At 48.6% G+C, this 26,850-nt stretch overlaps 2 protein-coding genes across 2 annotated transcripts in view; both read left to right on the top strand.

Annotated features, from left to right (window-relative positions):
• The window catches only part of LOC132084213 (T cell receptor alpha chain MC.7.G5-like), a 131,445-nt gene that overhangs the window by 58,237 nt on the left and 46,358 nt on the right, over nt 1–26,850 (top strand). The gene's annotated exons all lie outside the window — the stretch shown is intronic.
• On the top strand, nt 1,049–14,058 carry LOC132084206 (Ig heavy chain Mem5-like). Its single transcript, XM_059489264.1, has 8 exons — nt 1,049–1,106; nt 1,384–1,685; nt 2,114–2,121; nt 9,528–9,586; nt 11,962–12,237; nt 12,875–12,982; nt 13,266–13,382; nt 13,466–14,058. The coding sequence occupies exons 1-7, from the start codon at nt 1,049–1,051 to the stop codon at nt 13,379–13,381; spliced, it is 927 nt and encodes a 308-aa protein (XP_059345247.1). The 3' UTR covers nt 13,382; nt 13,466–14,058.

Below are 26,850 nucleotides of genomic sequence, written 5' to 3'. Positions count from 1 at the left end.
CAAATTTCCTTTGTGTCATTTACCGGTTTCCCTGGTTCCTTTTCAGCTTTGAAATTGCAGCCTGAAGAGGACACAGGGTTGTCCTCAACACTCCTGTAGCACAAGTTATTTCTGGAAGTCCTCAGTGACAAAAGCTGGGAAAGGGGTAACTGTAATATTCTCCTGCTTAGAAGAAAGAGCAGTGCCCGAGACCGGGAGCTCTGACCTCAGGGCTGGTTTGTCCTGATCGCTCACCTCCAGGCAGCTCTTTCCAGCTCAGAACACCCCAAAACAAGAGTAAATCAGTAGATGATTTAACCTTCAACGAAACAAGATACTGAACTATGTCCACTAATGGAATCAGCCAGAATTCTGGTGAAATTGCAACACTTGTATGAGGCCTGAGTTTCAAAGAATGAACTTTCCTGCACTACTGACCACTCATCTGCACCACCTGCATGACACCAGGGTATGGGGATCCAGCACAGGACAAGCGCTCAGGGATCATGTGAGCAAGAATCACGGGTCACATCTGACCTGCTTTTCTCTGCAGCAGGATTTGCCATGAACTAGGTGAGAGCAGAGTCGTGTGCTTAGCTAAAGTATAAAAGAATAAATTCCTTTCCTGACTGTATGCTCAGCATCATTCTGTCCATGCTCAGGTGAAAAACAACTGACATGACAAACTGGGGAGTCAGGATGTGTCCCCAGTAGTCGAGGGCGGTTTCAGCCGTGTGGAGGAGAGAGGAGCCATCGCCTCCCTCAGCTGCGGGCAGCATTTTGCCCACGGCAGCCCCGGACGCCAGTGACCTTCTGTGGAACACGGAGGGCGAATTTCTGGGCGCGTTGCCCGCGGTTCCCTTCGGCAGAAGGCGCTGTCCGAGCGCTCAGCGCTGCTTTGCGTGCGCGGCCCGGGCGCGGCCGGCGCTGCCTGTCCCGCCCGGCGGGGCCGCGGCCCCGGGCCCGGGCCGGGTGTGTCGGGGCGGGCAGAGGCGCCGGCGCTGCCCCGGCCGGGCGGGGCCGGGCGGGAGCGGCCCGAGCGCGGCTCCGCTCGGCTCCTGTGGCAGCGATGGTGGCCGGGCCGGGGCCGGGGCTGCTGGCCTTGGCCTTGGCCTTGTGGCCGGCAGGTGAGAGCCGGGCGGGGAGGGCAGCGAGCCCGGCCCGGGGAACGAGAGACAGAGACAGCGACAAGAACAAAAACACGGTCAGGGACAAGGGCAGAGGCTGGGAAAAGGACAGGAGCAGAGGCAGGGCAGGGAACACGGCAAAGGCCGGGGCAGACCCAGGGACAGGGGCTGTGGGCTGGCGGCTGTGGCTGTGCCGGGCCGGGGGCACCGGGACACCGGGACAGCGCCCTCGGTCCGCGGGCGCGCCCTGCCCGATCCCTGCGCTCTCCCTCCGCAGGGCTCTGGGCACAGCCAAGGCTGCAGGAGGCCGGCGGAGGGCAGCGAGCGCCCGGGGACTCCGTCACCCTCTCCTGCCGCGGATCCGGATACCCGTTTAGGAGTCATGGAATTTATTGGTACCGTCAGTCACCCGGAGGAAGCCTGGCCTGGGTGTCCTTTATTGGGTCTGATCCGAGAGTTCTATATTTTGACCAGTCAGTGCAGGGGCGGACCAGGATGTCCCGGGACAATTCCCGGTCCGAGGTTTATCTCTCCCTGCTGACCCTGCAGCCCCGCGACTCTGCCCGGTACTTCTGCGCTGTTCACACGGGGACAGGAAACCCAGCTGGGCTTTAACACAAACCTGCTCGGGTCTGGCTCAGCATCCACGAAATTTGGAGATGGTGAATTCCAAAGTGGTTCAGGGCTGTTCCTAAGAAATCAGGTGCCATCCCCACGCAGCACCAGTGATCCTGGCCTTTCATCAAGAGCTCCTTTCCCAGCACTGAGGCTTTCCTTCTCCTGAGTCCCAACTGCAATGTTCTATGCTACAGAGGAGGTTCAAGGTTTTTCTGTCCTGCAGTCAGCCTGGTGACTGCCTGGCTCCAGTCTCACTCAGCTTTCCTTGGTCCCCTTCTTAAGTGGAACATGCAAAGCACCTGCAGAGTCCTGGGCTGCCTTTGCTGCAGGGCAGGGTCCGGGAGGGCTTAGAGAGGAAGAGGCAGCTGGAGAAGTGTCATCACTGGGAGCCAGGAGGGTGCAGGGCCAGAGTGCAGGGAGGAGGGTGAGGAGCACTTTGGATAAGGGGTGCCCTGGCCAAGCCGATCTGGGATCCTGGGGTGTCCCATGTGGGAGCAGCAGCCCAGTAGAGCCAGGGCCAGAGCCAGGGGAAGGACAAGCTGACAGCCCCCCTGGTCACCTGCAAGGTCCCAGCAACAGCCTGTTCAGACTCTCTTGAGAGAAAAGCCAGGGCTGGCCCCTCAGAACCACAGCACCTTTAGTTCAACACAGCATTTCCTGACAAACAAATGGTCTGTTACTGCACCACACAGAGTGCGGGACAGCCAGGAGGGCAGCAAGAGCTTCAAGCTGTGCTCCTGGTGCCCCACCTCTCCCCCTGAGTGCTGTCACAGGCAGAGGGAGGGACCAGCAGGGCCTGGGCCTGAGAGCAGTGCCAGAGGCCCAGGCAGGGCAGGTGTGGGCAGAGCTGTTGTGCAGGCGCAGAGAAGCTGCAGAGAGGCCACTGAGAGCGGGCCTGGCCATGTGGAGTGCCCTGTGCGTGGGCTTCTTGCCCATTGTAGGTAAGTGCAGGCAAGGGCTGCTGGCCCCGGGAGCTGAGCGTGGCCCTGGGCTCTGCAGGGCTCTGGGCAGCTGTGCTGAGCGCTTGCAGCCGCAGCTGTGCCCCGGCTCCAGCTGCCCAGCCATGCCTGTGGAGCACGGGGAGAGCAGCCCTGCTCCTCTGCTGCCTCTGAGCTGGGCACCTGCGTGCCAGCTGCCTGCTCTGCAGCCTGGGCACACGCAGGGCACCTCCCTGCTGCACTCAGATCTCGGGGCCCAGCGCTTGGCCCTGGCACTGGACACTGCTCCTGGGGCACTGCGGCCCCTCTGGCACAGAGCAGCTGGGCCATGGCAGCACCGGGCACAGCCCCACTGCCTGTGACAGCCCTTTGGCTGTGCTCTGCTCACCCACAGCAGCTTCAGGGACAGGACAGTGGGTGCCTCACCATCCTGTCTTGGCACGGACAAAGGGATTTATTGCCCCATGTTGTAAATCTTTCCTGCGTATTTGAGGAAAATCAAAAAAGGTGTGGCTGGGAAAAGGATGGAGGGAAATGTGTTGTTTCCTTCCTTGTGAGTCTTGCTAGCTGCCACCAGCTCTGCCTATCTGTGTCAGCTGGCTTGCAAGAGGCGGATTTTGTCCTCTCACAGGTCCAGTGCCAGTCCAAAGCCCCACCAGCATTGCCCTGACCTTTCCTGTGATTTAGAGTGACTGTGGGTTGTTCTTACTCTCTGCAGCAGTCACTGGCCAGGTGGCCTTGGAGCAGCACCCCAGGGAAGTGACTGTGCGAGTGCGAGATGAATTCACCTTTGAGTGCAGCATGAAGGGGGATCGTATGAGCAACTACTACATGAACTGGTACCGTCAGAGCCCACGGGGCTCTCTGGAATGGATTTACGAGAGCCTGGCAGATACCTATGGAGATGGTTTCCAAGATCGCTTTAAGGGAAGTGTGCAGAGCTCCAAGAACAGGTTCACACTGCAGCTCCTGGCAGCAGAGCTAGGCGATGCAGCAACGTATTACTGTGGAGCAGAACCACCCTGGAGCAGCTCTGCAGCAGAGTGAACCAAAAACCAGCAGATGGGGAAGACAGATCTCTCAGCATTTCTTTCTGGCAGCTGCTCCCCACGGCTCTTGTCAGGCAATGGCAGGTGCAGGAAACGTCCCTCTGGCTGGGTGGCACTAAAAGGCACTGGAGGGAGGGCTGCTGGAAGGGCTGGTGCCATTGATGTTGCAGGAGGATCTGTGCTGGGAGCTGCAGAGGCTGCAGTTTGGGCAAGTGCAGGGTTTAGTGCACCTTGCCAGGACTCCTGTCCAGCATGGCCTCATTTCTCCCCTGTGCCTTGCCTTGGTTTCTGTCGCAGACATTTCTCCACAGAAATCCTTTCTTTCAGATTTCTGTGTCTTCTGGAAGGCAGAGGCCTCAGAAGAGAAGGTAAACAATTGTTATTAGCTGCTGTGGAATGCAATAGGATTCACCTTGATTGGCTCATTTTCTATGTTTATAATTAAGGGCCAATCATCAGTGCAAGCTAGGGGACTGAGTCCCTGGACACAACTTTGTTGTGGATTCTTTTCTATCTATTCTTAGCTTAGCTAGAAGCTCTGCAAACCTCTCTCTATATTCTATTTAGTACAGTAATAATGTATTATATATAATATCTTAATAAATCAAGCCTTCTGATCAAGAAACAAGATTCACCGTCTCTCTCTCACCAGCTGCGACCCACTCAGGTCGCGGTAATATTTGGTGACCCCTCGTGTAAGAGCAAAAATTAATCTGATAAGACCAGAGGAGCAAAATTGCTGCACTGGGTAAAAATCCTGTATGTGTGGCATTTGATGGTTGCTTTGAAGTGACCACAGAAGTGGATTCAGGCCAGGAGCTGAAGAACTGAAGATCCTGATTTGGACAGAGTTCACAGCCAAGGCTGACCACAAAGAGAACTTTCTTCTGGAAAACGATCAGGAAAGATGATGGAAAAGAGCAGCAGACCTGTGGAGCTGGCCAGAGCAAGCTGGACTCTTTCAAAAGGTACTGTGGGCTTTTCTATCCCTGATGAACCAGCCCTTCGTAGCTTGTGGCTGTTCGTATGGCAAACACATGCCTTGCCAGAAGAGATTCAATTCTCCCCTTCAGAGGAAAAGCTTATTGCCCTCTGGAAATATTGGTGCAGAGAAGACGGTTGCTTTTTGTCAGAAACAGATATCTATGGGTTCTTTAGATGGGCAAAGCTTTGTGGGTTCTTTGCTGATATTCTGTATGCTTTGGATGTTTTTGTCTGGGAGTGCATGGACTCCATTATCCAGTGCGTCTACATTGAGGGACGTGTCCTGCCTTCTATCTACCCAGCATTTATAAAGCTTTTCCCTGTCCTGAAACGCAGAGCAGCTTGTTTTCAATGGATCTCTAACTGTTATGGCCAAGCTCTGTTTCCACCACCCTTGGCAGAAGACCCGGTGGGTGATGACTTTGGGCTTTCCGCCCCCCCCTGCTTCGCGGCGGGGGGGGCCGAAACTTCCCGGCGCGAAGAAGTTTTTTTTACTCTTTCTCCGGAGCATGCTCAGATGGAGTGTTCTCCTTCCCCCCCTTCTCTCTCTCCGGGGGGATGGGAGCGGCCGCTCAAGCCAGCGCCGGCCTCTCAGACTCCGCCTTCAGACATGGGGGCGGCACCGGTCTCCGAGGTCTCCTCCATGGCCCTGCTAGAGCTGTCACTCCAGGAGATCCCGTCTCCACCTCTCCAGGAGGTCCCGCCCGCGGTTGCACCAGCCTCTCCGCCCCTGCAAGAGCCTGCGTCGAAGAAGGCAGAAGAGACAGCACTTTCACCGATTGACCTGTTGCTAAGCAACAGCGCCGCTCCGCCGCTCCTCGCGGCTCCGCTGCTGCCCGTGCCGTGCCTGCCGCTGCTTTCAGAGCCAAGGGACGCAGCAACCTCCTCCAGCCGAGACAGTTCCTGTTCAGGATGGGGCTGAAAACGGAGCTGAACCTGCGGGACCCTCGGAGCAGCCCGCGGCTGATCCCACGATCAGCGTGATACCCTCCTCGGCCGGCTCCTCCGCGGCCAGAGTCACTGCCGCGTTCCAGGCCAGCCCCAGCGTCACCCACAGCCCCGCGGGCCCCCACCTCGGCCCGGCGCCCCCCATGGCTGGCCCGCCAGCCCCGGGCCTGCCCCAGGAAGCGGCCTCAGAGGCTGGTCTCTCCTTCAGTGGAGCGGGGGCTGCCCGCCAGCTGACTCTCGCGGCAGTCCGGCTGCCGGCTTTCAAGCTCGGCGGTTTGGGGGGTGGTGTTTCGGTTGCTGTCCCATGGAGGCTGCCATCTCTGCCGCCCCTCTTGTGCCCTAGCGGCGAGGGGGAGGGGGCTCCCAAAAGTTTTGCCTTTGGTCCCCAGCCCAGTGGGGGTGGTGCCGTGATGCTGTGGGAAACAAACATTCCCAGACCCGAGATGAAGATTCTCGGGGCAGCTTCTATTTCCCTGCTGCTGGCATGCCTCAGTGGTTTAGGGGAAAGGAAGCGTCTCACTACCCGTGCTGCCATTGTGCTGGCAGCAGGGTTCAGGCCTGTGGGAATGCAGAGCCTTCCTTATGAATTTGGCCTGGGATGCTGGGCTCAGGAGGTTCCTGGGCCAGGGCCATCACTTGGCCTCCTTATGTTTTTGGGGATTCTGGTTTGTCCTACTGGTCCGGGTCCCCCTGTGTGAGCCAGTTTTGGGGTTCCTGGTCCAGTATGGGCCAGGGCCCCCAGGGCCTTTCCTTCTCTGGCACTGCTCTGCTCGGTTGCTGCTTCTTTTGCTTTTCGATCAAAAAAAAAAAAAAAAAAAATTAAAAATTAAATAAAAAAGATTGAAAATAGAGGGCAGCAGCTCTGAAGCGCTGAAGCACTGAAAGGCCAGAAAGGACATTTCAAAATTGTTCAAATTGTTTTAAATTGTTTAAAATTGTGTTATGACTGTCAATGGTTTTTTGATACCTATTGATGGGATTCCTTTTGCAGCAAGTTGTTTTCAGGACCAAAAAGGACTCTCAGATGTCCAAAAGAAACAACTTCAGCTGATGGACTGTTCCTGCAACTCAGCTGCATGGACTCAAATTCCCTTTACATTGTATTTTGCAATTTTCTTATATTGTAGGATTGTTTTAGTGAATTGTTAGTATTCTATATTTTATAGGTCAAGGAATTTCCTGTTCATTCCACATCAGCATTTTTCTTTTATTTTATACAATTTAGAAAGGTGAGATGTCGCAGACATTTCTCCACAGAAATCCTTTCTTTCAGACTTCTGTGTCTTCTGGAAGGCAGAGGCCTCAGAAGAGAAGGTAAACAATTGTTATCAGCTGCTGTGGAATGCAATAGGATTCACCTTGATTGGCTCATTTTCTATGTTTATAATTAAGGGCCAATCATCAGTGCAAGCTAGGGGACTGAGTCCCTGGACACAACTTTGTTGTGGATTCTTTTCTATCTATTCTTAGCTTAGCTAGTAGCTCTGCAAACCTCTCTCTATATTCTATTACTATAGTAATAATGTATTATATATAATATATTAATAAATCAGCCTTCTGATCAAGAAACAAGATTCACCGTCTCTCTATCACCAGCTGCGACCGACACAGGACGCGGTAATAGGTTTCCAGCCCTTTTTTCTCTGGGACAGTCAGCATGGTTTGAGACGTGGGGATTGGGCTTAGCCACACTGATAGCCGTCAACAGTGAGACAAAGGGTCCTGCTGGGTGAGTAAACAGTGGATGTTGTGCATTCTTCATTCAGTTGACCTCCCAGCACTGACTTCCCTGGAATCCATCTGGACAAATCCTTTCATTATCGCCTAGAGAAAGGCTCAGTGGCATGGACTGTGCAAGGGTACATATTCCTCCTCCCGGCCTCCCCTCCAGGGCTGTGGGAAATGAAATTCCAGAAGGCTGATCTGGCTGCTGAAGCCTGAGGTGAATAAAGCATTCAGGACCTCAGCCCTGTCCCATAGCCTCTGTCACCTGGTCCCCATCCCATTCAGCACTGGGCCCACGTTTTCCCAGCCTCGTTTCTCTGTGCAGCCTCCTGGCATGTTGTCCTGACTCCTTTCTCACTGGGGAGGAATCCATCCTCTTCAGCTCAGCACTGCTGGGACTGAGGACCAATGTGTCCCTGCTGGGCTCCCAAGCCTGGGAAGGACATGGACAGAGGGGAACAAATGCAGTGAAGGGCCACGAACACAAGGGAGGGAGCAGCTGACCTGTAAGGAGAGCCTGGGAGATCTGTGTGCATTTAGTACAGATGAGAAATTGCTGGCAGGGAAATTTGTCACTCAAATCCCTTTCAGTCCTCCAGTACTGGCCTTTGGTCTGTGCAAGGGAGAAACACACCGGGAGCAGCTGCTCCTGTGGGATTGTAAAGGGAGCCCCTTCTCCATCTCTCCTCCCCTGCCCACCCACCATTGCCCACATGCAGAGAGGCGGCCGAGCTCGCGCCATAGCGCCCCCTGCTGGTGCGGGGGGGAATCACTGCACCCACCCTGCCTGGCCGGGAGCCAGCAGCGCCCCTGCTGGCTGTGCCCGGAACTGCACCAAAGGGGAAAGCGCCTGCAGCCGAGAGAGGCCGGGCCTGGCTGTGTGGGTCTGTTTGGTGCTGCTGCTGCTGTTGTTTGTTTGGATTGGTATATATACACATAGTAGTAAAGAACTGTTAGTCGTCTTTGCATATCTTTCTTTGAAAGCCCCTTTATTTAAAGATTATAATAATTTGGAGGGAAGGGGGTCCTATTCACCATTCCAAGAGAGGTTCCCTCCTTCCTTGGCAGACATCTGACTTTCAAACTAGGACAGCCACCATCACTTATGTTGGGCAGCACTCTCAGCAGATGGAGCATCTACAGACAAACTCAGAGTACATTTGTTTCCATGACCTTGCTACACTGAGGGAACCCCTGAGCAAAAGCGAGGCAAAGGCAAGGAGAGACACTGGCATCTAAACTTGGTTCATGTTAGAGGATCCCTGCATGCAGTTCACCCTGGGCTGTCAAGGGTAATTCCCAGCAGGAAGGTCACTTCAGCAATTTACGACCCTGTTGCATCCTCTGCTTTTAATTCGTTCCTTCCAAGACCCTCAGAGTCAGCCTGCTACATCCCAAAACTCCGTTCACACTACCACTAGTACCTACAAGGAGAGAACTAGGGGGATTAGACTGCGCTGTAAGAAATGCTCTGAAAAAACACCAGAGGTACTGATTATTTTTCTGCTTTCTATCCACCTAAACTCTATCAGACCTTTTATAGGTGTCACATAATACCCACGTTCTAATTTACAACTCAACCTCTCTGATATTATTTGAGATCCCTCCTTGAAAGCCATGTGGTGTTTCTTTGTGTGGTGCGTTTGGTCTCAAACCACTGAAGATGTCATGTGACTGCTTGTATAATCTAATATTCTGTGTAGTGGAACAGAGACAGTTTTTGGTATGAAATATATCACTGTGGATTGGCTGGGTTACCACAATGATATAAACAGCATAGGGACATGTACAAAAACAAAAAGAGGGAAAGAAGGTGACAAATGTTGGGAAAGAAAGGAGATGGGTGACTCTAAGGATTAAGAAGAGAAGAACAACATTCTTCCTATATTTCCTTGTATCCTGGATACATAAAAAGCTCATGAAGGTTCTAAATGTTGAGAGAAAAGGAGAAGTTGAAAGTTCTATACTCAATCAAGATTTTTGTAATCACTGAACACTTCAATTAACCTTTATTCCCTTTCCAGTTTTGGAAGTAAGCGGACCTCTGGATCCTCTCACGGACTTGCACCCATGGATAATTATAATGGCTTTTTATCACCTGTTTTTCAGCCATTTTTGGACGCTATGAGCAAAGTGTGAGTTATTGGAATAAGCCTTAGCAGTGTGCGGACTAATAAGCTTGTATTTGGACCAGGGACGACTCTCACAGTTGAACCAAGTAAGTGACATATATTTATTTCTAAAACTTCACTGTAAAGTAATGTGGGGGAGAACAAGGGAATTTAAAGGTTTGGGTTCACTGAAAGAATTTTCAGCTGCAATAATCCCTTGAATGCACTCGCTCTCCAGCCGGGCTTTCAAGCCAAACCCTCAGCTTGGATCTGCTCAGGAAGCTTTCCCAAGGACATCTGGGCTGACTCTGCACAGCACCATTATTCCATGATCCGCCAACACCAGCAGGGCACTGCTTAGCCTGTGATAACTTATTCCCACTTTGGGCAGCACTCTGGCCCAAATTCACTGTCCAGTGTCCAATTCTCCAGCGGGCTTGCACTGACTGACTTGGGGCAGGAATGCAGAGCTCAGTGAGGAGCTCCCAGGATGAGGAGTTTTGAGACAGATCTGTAACTCCTGGTAGGAGAAGTTTTGGTTTGACACTGGCACCACCTCACTGAGAGTGTCCCCAGGTAAGGCATTCCACTGCCCTGGGGACAGAGCAGGAAGGAAGTGAAATAGCCTTGGGCTTAAATTCTCACACGTACATCACAGCCAAGAGCTCCTGGAATGAAAGAAAATTGGCTGCCAGGTTGTGTGGGTTCTGAAAAGTGCAATGTGGGGAGTAGGGATTATACGAAGCCCTAGTTATTCCCACCTTTCTTTGGAATTCTGTGATGAACAATAAAGGTGCAGGTCACCCCAAGCTTTTCTTGGGAAATGTGAATGTTGGGGTGGCAGAGGGATTTTTGATATGCTCTCTGTGGTCCTGAAGTATCAGATGCAACTCTCAGGAATTGTTGTTTTGCTTTTAGAGGTCTGCATGTCTTTAAAGTGTGGCAAGAATATCCCATGTTATTTTACATCCCTAAAACCTCCTAATCTACCTCCAGAAAGACGTGGCACTGCTTTGGGTGCAGCCTAATATCTCTCCATGTCTGTAGAATATGTTGCATGGGAATAAAGGTGTATTTGGGAACAATCTCACTGCACTTCCAATTCCAAAGGGACAAAGCAATGTAAATTTACCATTCTGCAGAAAGATCTCTTCTTTCCTTGCTGTTCAATGATTTTCTTTTTCTAGCTAATGACAGGATACTTTCAGAGCTTCACAGAAAATCTGGAATTATGTTTGGTAGTAAAATACATTGAACCTAAAGTATCAAAGTCCGTTTTGATTCTGCTGAAATACTTAATGTGTTGAAGTGAAAGTTTCCAGGATGTCAGCAACCTCCCCCTTTTGTTCCATTAAATTTGAACATAAACATAAATGATTAATCCCTTCCAGAAGCAAGCAGTGGTAGGAATTCATGGCTGTACTTTCAGGGAATGCAAACTAGTGGGACTCAGGTGAACATTCTGTGGTCAGATAAATCTTCTGCTCTCTGAACTACAGTTGCACTGTGTGCATTATTGCTTGCTGGAGATCCTGCCCAGGGAGCTATTGCAGAGAAGCAGCCTGGTTGTGCTCTGCCTTTTTGCAAAGCCTGGAGAGGAGACCACATGAAAAGCCTTTCAAGGTCTTCTCAGAGAACACAGAATGCACAGCACTGACAGGCTCTGGCCAATGCTTGGTAGAACACCTGGGAAGGAAATGTTGGATTTCTGGTGGGTGTCTGGCTGCTGGAGGTGTGGACAGGTGTATAGTTGTGCCTGTTTGATCAGGAGAGCTGACCCATGAAGTTGTGGCAGAGCATGATTTGTCTTTCACCTCAGTTCCTCAGCAGTGGCACAGGGCTGATGGGGAAAGGGTGTAAAATCAGAGCTCCTTGATCAAACTTCCATCAGTACCCTGGGATGAACAAAATGTCAGAGCTGAGGGATCTCTTGACCCACCTGCAAGGCAGACACCATGCAAAATGAAAAGCCTCATGCACCTCTCTTTCCCCAAGAGACCCCTCAGGATGCTCCTGTCAAAGCAGACACGTCAGTCTTTTTGTATGTGTCAGACTTTTCATAAGCTGAGCCCTTTCTGGCAAGGAAGGCTGCTGGAGGATTCCTTTCAGTTCCATGGTTTTACTCTAATTCAAGTTACTAATCTGAGTTAAATCCTGACATTGGTTTTTGAGATCACCCTTGAATCTCCACTTGTGACTTGACCTAGAGAGAAGGATATTTTCTCTAATAAACAAATTATGGTACCACAATGATTTGTTGGCAACTAAATTTTTTTGACACCAATAGTTTTTTGTGAGACAGCTGGTGATGAGTTTCAGCAATCTTCTTTTGTTACTTGTACCACTAATGACAAGGAAAAATGACATAAAAGAGAGTAAATGAGAATGTTACAAATTAGTCACATGTGAATTTTGGATCACACAGCACCCAGGCAAGCCTGCAGTAAAATCAATCCTGTCCAAAACTTGCTTTTCTTTTCAGACATTTTAAAAACATCTGACCCTCAAGTCATTGTGATGAAATCAAAGAAACTGGAAGAAGGTGGCAGCTCTGGGAAAGCAGCTTGTTTGGCAAGGAACTCCGCTACAAAGAACATCAGATTGGAGATGCCCTCTCAGGAAGTGGTCTATAAACAGAGCCCATCCATTCTGACATCACAGGGGTTGTACAATGCAATTAAAGTGGTCAGGGTGACAAAAGACACAGAGGTGACCTGCACAGCCAAATTCGACAACCGCACGATAACAGCACAGCCAGGTACAGTTTGGTGGCACAGCTGTCACTTATTTCTGGAGACAGTGGCCTGTGGGGCCTGGTGTTCTCCTTCTGGACAGCACTGCCCTGGGCAGCCAGCAGAAATAAGAAAGACATTTGGGATTTCAGCAGGGAGAGCAGGGAAGGATGTTCCAAAGCATCTATAAGAAATGATTTTTCAACTGTTAAATTATTTTGAGATACTTTTCTGGGGAGAAGAAGAAAGACACAATCTGTTTATTTACACTGTGAATTTCCTTATGATGGAATATTCAAGCCTATAGCAGGAAACCTACTGCAGCACAATCTGGAACAGCCGTTTGAATACCAACACAAAGTTAAAGGTGGGGTGTGTTGTGAGGGTTTCTTAATTAAATTATTTTTTATATTTGGTGAGATTGCTTTTTTAGTCCTGAAGGTCATTCAAATATTAAAACACAACAATGCAGGAATTTTTCTGTCTCCTGCAACTGCATGGAGCACTTGTTTCCTCATATCAATTTCAGAATTAATCCTGACCAGCTGAGGCCCAGTCAGTACGTTGCTCTGATTTTCTATGAGAAATGTCATCTAAACATTTTTTATATCCTGTGTAAATGGTGTATATAGTTTAAATTGCCTTTTCTTTATCATGCTGCAGAAGAGGAGGCTGAAGAACCAGTAACAGGCTTTGGGGAACAAAACAGAACCAGAACAGAGTCAGGGGCCAGTGAGAGGGTTTGCAACAGCACAAACAGCTCAGCACAAGGTGAGTTACCCAAACAGGATGTGAAGTTACATTGCTCTCTGGGGGATAAAGGCATGGAAATGTATTTTCAGCAGGGCAGAGGACTCAGAACACAACACATTCAGCACACACAGGTTGCTGTTCCAAGGTTGCTCCCCTGTTGTTGCCATGTTCTCTCTCAGCTGTTCCTTTGCTGCTCTTCCTTTCCCTGAAAATCTCACCTGTGGATTTTCCACTCTCTGCCAAGATCACAGCACCAAAACCTAGACCATGATCTCTTCCCTCTTTTCTGGTCACTGAGCAGATGCTGGAGGGCAGAGAGTGAACATGCTGTCCATGGCTGTGCTGGGTTTGAGAGTCCTGCTGGCAAAGAGCATCGCCATCAATGCCCTCATGAGCATCAAGTTGTTTCTTTTCTGAGGTAAGGGAGCTCACAGCTCTCAAACACTGGTTCAGAGGCCAAATTTCATTAAATGTACTTTAAACCTCCCTTTGCTCTTCCAGACATGAGGAATGAACCCAAAGAAGAGCAGGAAAGAACATGAACCAGCAGCACAAGGGGGCTGAACAAGCAGGGCCAGCGCTGCTGACAGAGACCAGCCAGGACACAAGGCAGCACCTTCCCCTGAAGACATGCAACACTCTGCACTCCTGCCTGGCCAGCTGATTTACACTCAAGAGTTTAAAGTGATTTTGCTGTTTCCTCTCCTCTGAACACTGAGGACAGTGGATTTACTCTCATCCTCAGTAGGTCTCCCCACTCTTCCGGCATTTGCATAAAAGTTTCCAGCCTGCTTCTGTAGCTTTGAAAACTCCAGTGCTCACTGCAGACAGATGGCCTTTGACAAGCACCTTTCCCAGGCATGTTGTGTTACTGCCTGTGGAACTGGAGCAGCACTGCTGGGGGAATTCCAGCCCAGGAGCTGCCATTTGTAGCTTTGGATTTAGATAGATTTAGTACCAAAAGTGTGTATTGCAGATAAGAAGAGCTGTGTAGAGTCTGAAGTGATTTCATTCAACTAGATAATGTTCATTTCTTGATTAAGCCTGTATTTCTTCTGCCAAATTATTGCAAGTGCATTTTAGGTTCCTGTAATAGTGACAAAAATAAAGTTGTGCGAGCACAAACTGCAATGGGTTTTCTGTGCTTTTTCTTCTGAAACTGAGATGGAATTGCTGAAATCCAACTGGCGTAAAAGCCCACTGGGATCAGAAGCACAGCTTTGATATTGCAGATTTCCTGTTGACTGAATTTGTCTTTTGCAGACTTTGTGCAGGGAAATGTCTCTGGCACATTCAGGAGCCTCAGTGAGGAGAGTCCTTGCTGAAGGCACAAGGGAGGAAAATGCTCCTGTCAGCAGAGGAGAAACCCTGCTGTTGTTTTGCACTCAGGGGCAGGAGGAAGGGGCCACCAGAAAATCATTTGGGGTGGTTTGATGGAGTGATAATTTCCATAGAAACTTGGCTCTGGGCTAACAGAGCCCAGCCCACACCTTCCCCAGCTCATGCCCCTCTCACAGGCTACAGGCAGGATGCTGTGGTCACCATTTCTGACTCAGTCACACCAGGCAGCATCAACCCTCCCCTTGCTTTGGAAAACAGAAGGTAACCACATCCGGAAGGGGAGATAAGGCTTTGCTCCCCCTGCCTGAGCTCCTGCAGCCCTCAAGAGAGCCTCTGCACAGGCCACAGCAAGGGCTGCTGCACTGAGCTTGCTCAGCTCACACCCTCAGGCCCTGCAGACACCCAGAGAAGAGCCCCAGCCCTTGCAGAAGCTCTGTGAAATTTGTTTGGCAAATCCAAATCCAGTGAAATGCGCATTTAGTGCATTCTACCACCAGAGCATCAATCAGGGGGAGCCGTTCACCAAGATTTCTATACTGATTTTCCAGTGACACCCAGAACCTTTTTCTCAAGCTCTCCACACCTGTACCCAATCTCTCAGGCAGATTTCTATTTTGAGAATATTCCCTCAGACAAAACCAGTGGAATCAGATGCAGAGGAGGGAAAGGTCATTAAAATACCCTCTGTTAAAAGAAGCACATTTGCATGTGGCATTATCCTGACATCTGAAAAAACAATATTGTCCTGATTCCAAAATAATAGAGGATGATTATAAGCAGAACTCTTTGGTACAACACATTTTTCCCCACTACTTCTCTTTTCCTAGAGATTAATTTGCATCCATGGTTGACTGTGCTCATAGAGCCTTTGCACATCTGCAGAGGTTGAGCCACTGACCCTGGAGACATTCAAAAGCCATCTGGACATGGTCCTTGGCAAACAGCTCCAGACAGTCCTGCTAGAGCAGGGGAGACCCAGTCACCTCCAGAGGTCCCTTCCAGCCCCAGTCCTTCTGCATTTCTGTGACACCTTTCTCATACTGGGGCCAATGAGAAGAAGTTCAAACTTTCTTTCTATACCTTTAGTCAGGGGTTTTGTTCACCTTTGCCAAGGGGGGAAGGAACTCAGGTTTTCTTTTCAAAGGGCTGTTGCAGCACACCAAGCCTGATGCGCTTCACATCTCAGCAGACTGGGAGCAGCACAGAAGATACACAAAAGATAATGACCATTAATGAACATCTCCAAACATCAGCCCTGGCATGGTCAGAGACACCTGGTCTGGGAAAAGATCAATGAGAGTGTCACAGACATTTTTGCACAGATATCCTTTCTTTCAGATTTCTGTGTCTTCTGGAGGGCAGAGGCCTCAGAAGATAATGTAAATGATTGTTATCAGTTGCTGTGGAATGTAACAGGGGCACCTTGATTGGCTCATGTTCCTATGTTTATAATTAAGGGCCAATCACAAAGTGCAAGCTAGGGACAGAGTCCTTGGACACAACTTTGTCATAGATTCTTTCTTTCTATTTTTAGCTTAGCAGCTCTGCAAACCTCTCTCTTTATTCTTATTTAGTATAGTTATAATGTATTATATATCATATATCAATAAATCCAGCCTTCTGATCTAGAAACAAGATTCACCATTTCTCTCTCACCAGCAGCAACCCACTCAGGACGCTGTAATATGAGAGAACCAAGACTGAGAACCAAAATAACATCGAAATTGCAGGGATCAATAAAAACCAAATACTACAAACTGTGGAACTTGGGAGCAATGAGCATTGAACCAATGAATTTCCCTGGGTTTTCACTGTTGAAGTACAAGAAAACTTTGAAAATCTTTTGTGATGGAAGGACTTTCTCTGCACAACCTGTGCAATGTGTGGATGAAATTATTTCTGTTACACATCTTAGCCAGAATAAAGTAATGACTTGATCTCTAACATTAAAAAATGCTGTGGGAGAGCTTCTTTTCCCCCAATGTTTTGGTGACTTGACCAGCCACAATGTGAACTTCAATAAAACCTTAAAGTAATTTGAGGAAAATTTTCACCTCTAGCACATTATTTTTCCTGCCCCTTAGTGAGTCACACACAGTGTGGTATCTGACATCTGCCCTGCTCAGTAACTCAAAATGGTGAGAGCTCTCTCCAGTGGCAGTGAACATTAAAAGCATCCTGAAAGAATAAAGCTCTCTCCAAGAGGTTACACGGGAAAACATTATGAAGAACTCCACGGCAATGGGCTATACTAAATACCTTTTTGTACCACTGAATCCTTCTGCTGTCTTATACAGCATTTGAAGTACAATCTAATAATCACATTACTGCATCTGCTGGGTATAATCTAACCTGTCTCTTTTGTGTCCTGAAATACTAAAAAGTTCCTGGTAAAGTTAGTTCTATTGATGTAAACTGAACTTCTTTCTCTGGTCTCTCCTGCTACCTTCTGGCCAAAGTGTTTATTGTTCTCACAACAATTTCAAATTTCTGAAATCCACAAATAGTTCAAACAGGAGATAAAAAGCAAAAAAACAACCAACCAAAGAAACCACCCAAACCCCACAAGAAGTGGTGTGCCTGGTCATGCCACAAATTAAACTTCTTTGCTCCTCATTTCCATTCTGCCCCTGCCAGCAGGAGCAGTTGGGAACTCCTGCAAAGTGATACAGAGGCTTTGGAAAGAACAGGATCAGGAAGCTGAAAGGAGATTCAGGGAAGCTTCATTTGAAACTTCAAACTAAAGCTGGTTTAGCGGTGGAAGTTAGTTGTAACAGAAGAAATGGAGTAAATACAGGAAGCACTTGCAGCACTGCTTTCAAAATTCCTTAGGAATCTCAATCTGAAATACTGCAGCAGTCTTACACCTGGGCTTCCTGACAGTGTCCTGTACAGATCAGGCTAAATATCTTAGTAAGTCCCCATTCCTGATTTATGATCAGAATGGTGTTTTCTGTCAGATTTTGCCTTGGATTCACAGGTGAGAAATTGTGGTTTTGCTGAATTCTGTGAGAAGCATTTCTCTTTTCTAAATGTCAGGAAATACTGAAGGAGGGGGGAATGCTGGTAATGAAAAGTGGTATGTAGAAAATGACAGGAGGAAACCCAAGGCTCACTGAAGCAAGCTCGACAATGTGTAGGTTAATTCATCTACAGACTTGTTATTATCTGGATCTTTTTCAGGATGAAGTGAGTGATGTGTGCCCTAATTGGGTGCATGAAGGAGAACTACGTGGGGTTGCATTCAGGACATCATCATTATTGCATTTCTGAAAACCTCCCATAAGAAATTCATCCACTTAAAAACATGTGGAACAAGTTAGGATATACAAGGAATAGCTGAACTGGGCATATCCATCACAGAAACTCGTTAGCAGGATGGTTAATCACCGGACTGCAAGGGAAGTCCTCTTTCTCTCTTTCCCGAAAATTTCAGTCAGCAGAAGTTATCTGAACTGAAGTATTGGAAACCTGATGCTCCCTTGCAAAACCACTCAGGACTGCAGAGCTCCTGGCAATGTCTGTTTTTCCAAAAGACAGCTTAGAAAATAGATGTCAATTCTGGGATTTCTGTAGGGAGGGATTACATGATCCCTGGCTATGCCAAAGCCTCCCACAGTCAGGGAAATTCCTCTTTTGTGACCTGTATTGAAGCATAACCTGCAAGGAGACAGGGTAGAGACACCCCAATGTTCATTATATGGAGGCCTCTAAGAGGCAGTGTCCACACACAGTTTTATTTTGATGACAAATAGAGTCTCTGGCCATGGGGTTCCACCTGCCTGGAAGCACTACTAGATCATCCTTGGGAGACTATCCCTCTCTAACACTTCACAGGAGTCACCTGTCCTCTTCACAGACCCTTTCTCGGTACCTACAGCCCTGCACAATATCATCATGGGGAGCTCATATGAGAACACACACAGGGTTAGGTCTCACAGCCACAGGAACAGCCCCTGCAGCATTGGCACCAGTGGCTCCATACCTGATCCAACTAATGCTGAGGTCAGATTGGTCTGCAGCCCACTCTGGGCAGATCTATTCTTATCTCAACCCTTTATGCCCCACACTGGATGCCAAATGAGGCTGTTGGGGTTTCGGAATGAAATTTCCCTATTTAGAGTTCCCACTGAGCCACTCCAAATGAAGCCTGAGGCTCTTTCACAGGATCACACAAAATGTGAGTATGGAGAGGGCTTCACAGAAAGATGGGGACCATGCAGAGTGAGAGACAGCCCGGAGGGCAGCAAGAGCTTCAAGCTGTGCTCCTGGTGCCCCACCTCTCCCCCTGAGTGCTGTCACAGGCAGAGGGAGGGACCAGCAGGGCCTGGGCCTGAGAGCAGTGCCAGAGGCCCAGGCAGGGCAGGTGTGGGCAGAGCTGTTGTGCAGGCGCAGAGAAGCTGCAGAGAGGCCACGGAGAGCGGGCCTGGCCATGTGGAGTGCCCTGTGCGTGGGCTTCTTGCCCATTGTAGGTAAGTGCAGGCAAGGGCTGCTGGCCCCGGGAGCTGAGCGTGGCCCTGGGCTCTGCAGGGCTCTGGGCAGCTGTGCTGAGCGCTTGCAGCCGCAGCTGTGCCCCGGCTCCAGCTGCCCAGCCGTGCCTGTGGAGCACGGGGAGAGCAGCCCTGCTCCTCTGGTGCCTCTGAGCTGGGCACCTGCGTGCCAGCTGCCTGCTCTGCAGCCTGGGCACACGCAGGGCACCTCCCTGCTGCACTCAGATCTCGGGGCCCAGCGCTTGGCCCTGGCACTGGACACTGCTCCTGGTGCACTGCGGCCCCTCTGGCACAGAGCAGCTGGGCCATGGCAGCACAGGGCACAGCCCCACTGCCTGCGACAGCCCTTTGGCTGTGCTCTGCTCACCCACAGCAGCTTCAGGGACAGGACAGTGGGTGCCTCACCATCCTGTCTTCGCAAGGACATAGGGATTTGTCCACCCATGGTGCAATTCTTTCCTACTTCTTTGGGAAAAGCAAAAAAGCTTCCTGTCAGACTGGGAAAAGGATGGAGGGAAATGTGGTCTCATTCCTTGTGAGCCTTGCTAGCTGCCACCAGCTCTGCCCATCAGTGTCAGCTGGCTTCCAAGAGGAGGATTTTGTCCTAGAACTCGTCCAGTGCCCCTGCAAGGTCCTACCAGCATTGCCCTGCCCTTTGCTGGATCTTGCAGTGACTGTGCTTTGCTCTCACTCTCTGCAGCAGTCTCGCTTGCTGGTGCAGCTACATTGGAGCAGCCCAGGGAAGTGACCGTGCAAGAGGGAAAAGCAGTCACCTTGCAATGCCGCATGAAGGGGGATTCTATGAGGTACTACTCCGTCTCGTGGTACCGTCAGGGCCCAACTGGCTCTCAGGAATGGATTTACAAGGAGGATGGCACCTATGTAGAAGGTTTCAAGGATCGCTTTCAGATAAAAGATGATAAGTTCAAGAACAGCTTCCCACTGCAGATCCGGGCAGCAGAGCCAGGCGATGCAGCAACCTACTACTGTCAGGCAAGAATCACCCTGGAGCAGATCTGCAGCAGAGTGAACCAAAAACCAGCAGATGGGGATGACAGATCTTTCTGGCAGCTGCTGCCCAGGGCTCTTGTCAGGCAATGGCAGGTGCAGGAAACCTCCCTCTGGCTGGGTGGCACTAAAAGGCACTGGAGGGAGGGCTGCTGGAAGGGCTGGTGCCATTGTTAATGCAGGAGGAAATGTATGCTGGGAACTGCAGAGGCTGCAGTTTGGGGGAGTGCAGGTTTAGTGCACCTCACCAGGGCTCCTGTCCAGCATGGCCTCATTTCTCCTTGGTGCCTTGGGTGCAGACCCTTGGGATGATGGGGATGTCTTGCTGGAGCTTCCAGAGTGCTGTGCTGGGTGCACCAGGCTGTTTAGGAAAGCCAGATCAGCAGGGATGACACTGCTCTACAGAGTGGCTGCTAGAGAGCACCTGACCAGGGAGAAGGAGTTCATGTGTGGTGAGTTGACTTTGGCTGTCCTCCAGGGGCTCAGCAAGCTGCTGTCCCAGTGCCCCTCCTCTACTGGACAGGAGGAAAAATCCACAATTTATGTTTGTTGGTCCAGACAAGGACAGGGAGATGTCCCTGCAGTGCCATCGTGTGCAAACACATTGACTTGGGTAAATGAAGTTATGTCATTGCCAATCAAGTCAATACAGTTTAGTAAGTAGAGTTAATTTTCCTGATAGTAGCTCGAATGGGACTATGTTTTGATTCTGTGCTGGAAAGAGTGTTGGTAATTCAGGGATATTTGAGTTATTGTTGAGCAGTGCTTACCTGGAGTCAAGGCCTCTTCTGCTCCACATTCCACCCACCAGTGAGAAGCTAAGGGTACACAAAATTTGGGAGGGAGCACAGCTGGTTCAGCTGACCCCAGCTGACCAAAGCGTGATTTCAGGCCATGGGACATCATGCTCAGCATATAAAGATGAGGAAGAGGAAGGAAAGGGGGGATATTGAGTGATAGCATTTGTATTTCCATGTAACCATTAAACATGATGGAGCTCTGCTTTTCTGGAATAGGTTGAACTCTTGGCTGTGGATGGGAAGTAGTCAATGAATTCCTTGCTTAGCTTTGCACACACAGGCAGTGTTTGCTTTATTTATTAAAGTGTTATGTGCTAAACCAATCAATTTTCTCACTTTTACACTTCCAATTCTCTCCCAGTTCAATGAGGGGGCAAAAGAGCACGCAGCCGTGTGGTGTTTAGTTACCATCTGTGGTTAAACCATGACCAAGAAACACAATGGGCACTGAAAGGACTGCAGTTTTAACATGGAAAAGCAGAACTGAACCACATTTGGATTCTTTGTGATGTTTAGGGAGTTTCACAATAACACTGCAGTAACACAATGTTATAACAGCAGTCAATTAATTGTATCTGAAGAAAGAGCAGCACTGCACCAGGAACTGCACTGCTAAGATGGACTTTCCCAGGACATGATGAAAAACTCCTTCTCTCCACTCCCAGCTCTGGCTCCATGTCAATAAACACAGGTGCTCTTCTTCTGAGCACTGTGCATTCATTTCTTTCTTTACAAGTGTAGGCTTTCATGCAAGACCTAAGGAGACCTGTGCAAATGCATCCATGGGCTTGCTCCTGAGCACAGAGCCCAAGGCATCCGAAACAAGAGTTACAGATGCCAGAGGGTCAGGCAGTCCTCCCCAGGCTTTGCCACAGCTCCCCTCCTTTGTCTCTGTCATGTGAAAGCAGGAGGCTTCCTCAACTCTTAGTGTGAAATTTCCTCAACCCTTAGTGTTTAATTTCTCTGTCATGGGCCCAGAAAAGCTGAGACCCTTGTGCCCAGCCACTCTGTCAGTGTCCAATTAGGGTGGCCCTGCACTGAGCCATCCTGCTGGATCAGAGGGCAGCTCTACTGACTCACTCAGGGAAAAACCAGAGTGAGGGAGACACCTCAGTAGGTTTTCCCTTTTATTGGAGTGTGTTCCCTGCTGCCAGTGACCCAGAAAGCAACCACACTGACAATTTTGGAACAACACTCCTGGAAGTACAGGGTCCCTGAGGGAGCGTTCCCCACTGCTTGTGGGAGGCCCGCTGTTTTCTGCCACTGCTTGAGCCTTTTTCCCACACTTTAACTCTACACCCTGTGTCCGCCCACCCTCACGGCTCCTGCCACAACTTCAGAGATTTTGCTACACTTTGTTTGCCACCTGGCTGTGCTCACCTCTGTTTTTCCAGCTTGCCACTCCGAGGCTCCTGCTGCAGCACATTTCACCACCCTCAGCGGCACTGAGACCAGCTGCTCCCTGTGAGTTTTGCAAAGGGAGCCACCTCCCTTCTCCTCCACCGCCATCGCCGCCATCGCCTCATGAGGGAGCTGAGCTCGCGCCATAGCGCCCCCTGCTGGCGCGGGGGAATCACTGCACCCGCCCTGCCCAGCCGGGAGCCAGCAGCGCCCCTGCCGGCTGTGCCCGGAACTGCACCAAAGGGGAAAGCGCCTGCAGCTGAGAAGCCGGGCCTGGGTGTGTGAGTCTGTTTGGTGCTGTTTGAGTTGTTATATTTATTATTAAATTACTATTATTCCTTCCCCTGTATCTTTGTCTGAAAGTACCATATAATAATTAGCCTAGGATGACATTATGATGGTTGTATCCCCATTTGTGTGTTTTGTTTATGCTGGATATTTTGTTCTGTGGCTTCAAGTCTGGCTCTGAAAAGCAAATGTTTTGTTTTGGTTTTGCTATCAGCCGCTCCCCCATGGCTGGTGGGAGACACAGACAGGGCAGTACATAGTGCCGCTTTTGCTTTTTGCTTGGTTTTTCACTTTGCTCTCACTCTTGCTTCTGCTTTGCTCCTGCTTTGCTCTTGCTTTTTCCTTCTGCTCATTAGGTAGTTTAGCTAAGCAGTCCATATTTTTCCTGGACTGTTTCTCCTTTTGCTTTTTTTTTACCTACTTGAACCTGCTTCGGCCCAGGACCTGGGAAACACCAAGAGTTTGCACCTTGTGGCTGCAGCAGCTGTCCCAGCACATGAGGGACTGATAACAGAGCCACTGCTCCCAGGAGAGACTTTCTGAATTTGTCATCTTTTTCAGAGTGGTGTCACCCGGTATTGTTCATTTTGTGTGCTGGGGGTGCTGTGCCTGTTAAACAAACAGGTTCTTTCTACCTCTCTCCAAGGAATCCTTCCCAAACTGGTTGGGGGGAAGGGCCATGTGGGTTTGCTTTCTCAAGGGGCCCCCTTTTGGAGGTTTTCTCCCAAATTTGCCTTAAATCAGAACAATAATTTATATAATTATATAAATATATTTATATAGTAAGTTATAATAATTCAGAGGGAAGGGGGTCATATTTTTCCATTCCAAGGGAGGTTCTCACTCCCATGGCAGACAGCTGTCTTTAAAACCAAGACACTGCTCCAGGACACTGATAGCAAAAAGAAAGGCAGAACTGAGCTTTTAAAGTAAAGAAATGCCAGCACGTGTGGCTTGTGGGTGGCTGTGAGCACAGGTGTTTCTCTGAGGTCACTGGAATGCAAAGGGGGTGTTTAACGGCCTGGGAGATCTCAGTGAGGAGCAGGGTGAGGTCTCAGTGCTCTGGGAAGATTTGCCAGGCAGGGCAGGGGATGTGAGAGGCACCTGTGTGCGCCCACGCCTGGGGCAGGAGGAGTTTAGGGCTTGTTCCCTTTTTCATGCCAAGGGTTGAACCGACTGCAATCCTTGGCATGAAAGGGTTCCCATCACATCAGCACATTCTCCTGCTGAGCTTTCCTGCAAGACTCAAGCAACAAGGAAGAGAAATAAAAATGACACACTCAAGGGAACAGCAGATGAGCATTTCCCAGTTACCAATGGGAAATAGTAGCATTGCTATTTTAATCACTGATTAAAAATGAGAAATACACCTCTATCCTTGGGAATAACAACATTGCAAACAGGATGAAATCATGGTATTTGTGGCTTAGAAACTCATTGAAAAGCCATACAAATAAATGAAAATGCAAACAATGGCCAGATCAGTGGTCAAATGATCAGTTCACAAGATTTAAAAAATTTAAGGGGAAAAAACTGCTGATCTAATTGGGACAAAACGCATATGACCATTATAAAAATGGAATTCATGCACGAAACACTAAAAATTAAATCGCTGAATAAATAAGCATCTTTAGGTCATTAACGCAAAGAGAGTTAATGAATGCCCCATCAGCTGAACCAAAATATCTTCTGAAAAATTTCTAAACATGGTTAGAATTTTGATTTCTCTTGCAAATAGGCTTTAAGGACAGATGTGCTTGAAAGTCTAGAAGGGCTTAGGGAATACAGAATGAAAATTGATATAAAGTTATTAAGCCCGAGTGACTTCTCCCCTGATACAAATCAGTGCGATATTTTAATGACATTAATACTAACTACTCAATCTGCCAAAAAAAGCAAGGATGATAATGATATTTTTAGTTTAAGGAATCCTCTGGAACAGTGTTAGATGTTCAGAAGTAGAGCAGTGTAGAGGCACAGGGAAACAAAAGGCAGCACTACAAAAACATGAAAGAGGAGACATCACCTGGCACTGAAAAGCCCACAAATGTTTTTGTAGAAGTGCCTAGCACAGTGTGAACTACGTACCACAGTGATTCAAAACAACTGAACCACCACACACAAACTGTCTCCCTTCCTCCTCTTGAAGGAGGAAACACGGTGACTTTACTTAATCCATTTTTCCTCAGGCAACTGTGTGCACATACACAAATTTGATTCCCAGAATTACTCAAACATCAGAAAACCTCTTCTATTTTTCCAGTTTCCTCACCGTTCAACCAGAGATATTAGCTCTCACAAACAGGTCATTTTAGACGGTTGATAGCCAGCTCCAGTTGAACAAGTGGACAGGAAGCCACACTGACTGTATCTGTATTTAGATATTTCTATTTAAGTTCACCATTGTGTTCTTCTCTTTGTCTCAGAGCACAGAAGAAGATTTTGCTAAGAACAAAGATCCTTTTAATTTCAGATCCAACAACAGCCAGGAGCAGATGCATGAAGAACAAGACCCTTCACTTTTTGATCCTCACTGCCAAGGTTTCAGTGCCTCTACACGACAAAGTACAATCATTTTACCTACTATGACCTCTTACCTAAAACACCATGAAGACTTTCTAAGGTATTAAATGACCTCCCAGACACCAATTCTGAGACCAAAGGGCAGTTTTCTCCTGCTTCTGAGCACTGAAACAAAGGGAGAAAAGGGGACAGCTTTCAGCAAGTCATGAGAATTTTCAGAAGTGCTTTGAAAAAAACAAAAAAAAGTACTGATTCTTTTCCTGCTTTCTATCCAGCCTAACTCCATCAGACTTTTCGGAGCTGTCATGTAATCCCCAAGATCTCATATACAACTCAAGATTTCAGATATTACATTAGATTCTTCCTTGAAAGCAATATGATGTTTTTTCATGTGGTATGCTGGATCTCAAACCACAAAAGAAGTCATGTGACTGTCTGTATAATCCAAAATTCTGTCTAGTGGAACAGAGACAGTTTTTGCTATGAAATACCTCACTGTGTATGGGGGGCTGGGGGTACCACAATGATATAAACAGGATAAGGACCAGTATAAAAACCCAAAGAAGGAAAAAAGGTGAGGTATTTTGGGAAAGAAAGGAGATGGGTGACTGTAATGGTTAAGAAGAGAAGTAGAACCTCCTTCATATATTTTCTTGTATCCTGGATGCATAAAAGAGCTCATAAAGGTTCTAAAAGGTGGAAGAAAGGGAGACGTTGAAAATTCTTTGCTCAATTAAGCTAACTGAAATCATTGAACTAATCAAGGAATTTTTTTCCCTTTTCAGTTTACAAACTAAATGTACCTCCGGGTGCTCTCATGGACTTGAACCCATGGATAATTAGACCAACTATCTAGTGATCCATCTCTTGATTTACAACAAATGTAAACACCATGAAGAAAGAGTGAGTTATTGGAATAAGTCTTAGCAGTGTGATGACAGTAACTGGACCAGGGACGACTCTCATAGTTCGACCAAGTAAGTGACATTTCTTTATTTGTAAAACCTCATATAAAATTCATGTGGGGGAGAACAAGGGAATTTAAAGGTTTGGGTTCACTGGAAGGATTTTCAGCTGCAATAATCCCTTGGATGCACTCGCTCTCCAGCCGGGCTTTCAAGCCAAACCCTCAGCTTGGATCTGCTCAGGAAGGTTTCCCAGGAACATCTGGGCTGACTCTGCACAGCACCATTATTCCATGATCCCCAAACACCAGCAGGGCACTGCTTAGCCTGTGATAACTTATTCCCACTTTGGGCAGCACTCTGGCCCAAATTCGCTGTCCAGTGTCCAATTCTCCAGCGGGCTTGCACTGACTGACTTGGGGCAGGAATGCAGAGCTCAGTGAGGAGCTCCCAGGATGAGGAGTTTTGAGACAGATCTGTAACTCCTGGTTGGAGAAGTTCTGGTTTGACACTGGCACCACCACACTGAGAGTGTCCCCAGGTAAGGCATTCCACTGTCCTGGGGACAGAGCAGGAAGGAGGTGAAATAGCCTTGGACTAAAATTCTCACAAGTGCCTCATAGCCAAGAACTCCTGGAATGAAAGAAAATTGGCTCCAGGTTGTGTGGGTTCTGAAAAGACCAATGTGGGGAGTAGGCATTATAGGAAGCCTGACTTATTCCTATCTTTCTTTGGAATTCTGTGATGAACAATAAAGGTGCTGGTCACCCCAAGCTTTTCTAGGGAAATGTGAATGTTGGGGTGCTAGAGGGGTTTTTGATATTGATCTCTGTGATCCAGAAGTATAAGGTGCATTCCTCAGGAATTGTTGTTTTGCTTTTAGAGGACTGCATATCTTTAAAGAACTTCCCATGTTACTTTACATCCCTAAAACCTCCTGCTCTCCCTCCAGAAAGTTGTGGGACTGCCTCGGATGCTGCCTAATATCTGTCCATGTCTGTAGGATATGTTGCATGAGAATAAAGGTGTATTTGGGAACAGTCTCACTGCACTTCCAGTTTCAAAGGGACAAAGGAATGCAAATTTACCATTTCGGAGGTAGTCCTTTTCTTTCCATGCTGTTCAATGAT

The sequence above is a fragment of the Ammospiza nelsoni genome, chromosome 26, assembly GCF_027579445.1.
Source record: "Ammospiza nelsoni isolate bAmmNel1 chromosome 26, bAmmNel1.pri, whole genome shotgun sequence".
NCBI lineage: Eukaryota > Metazoa > Chordata > Aves > Passeriformes > Passerellidae > Ammospiza > Ammospiza nelsoni.
Note: the sequence above shows the minus strand (reverse complement) of the source record. Positions and strands in the feature narration are given on the sequence as shown.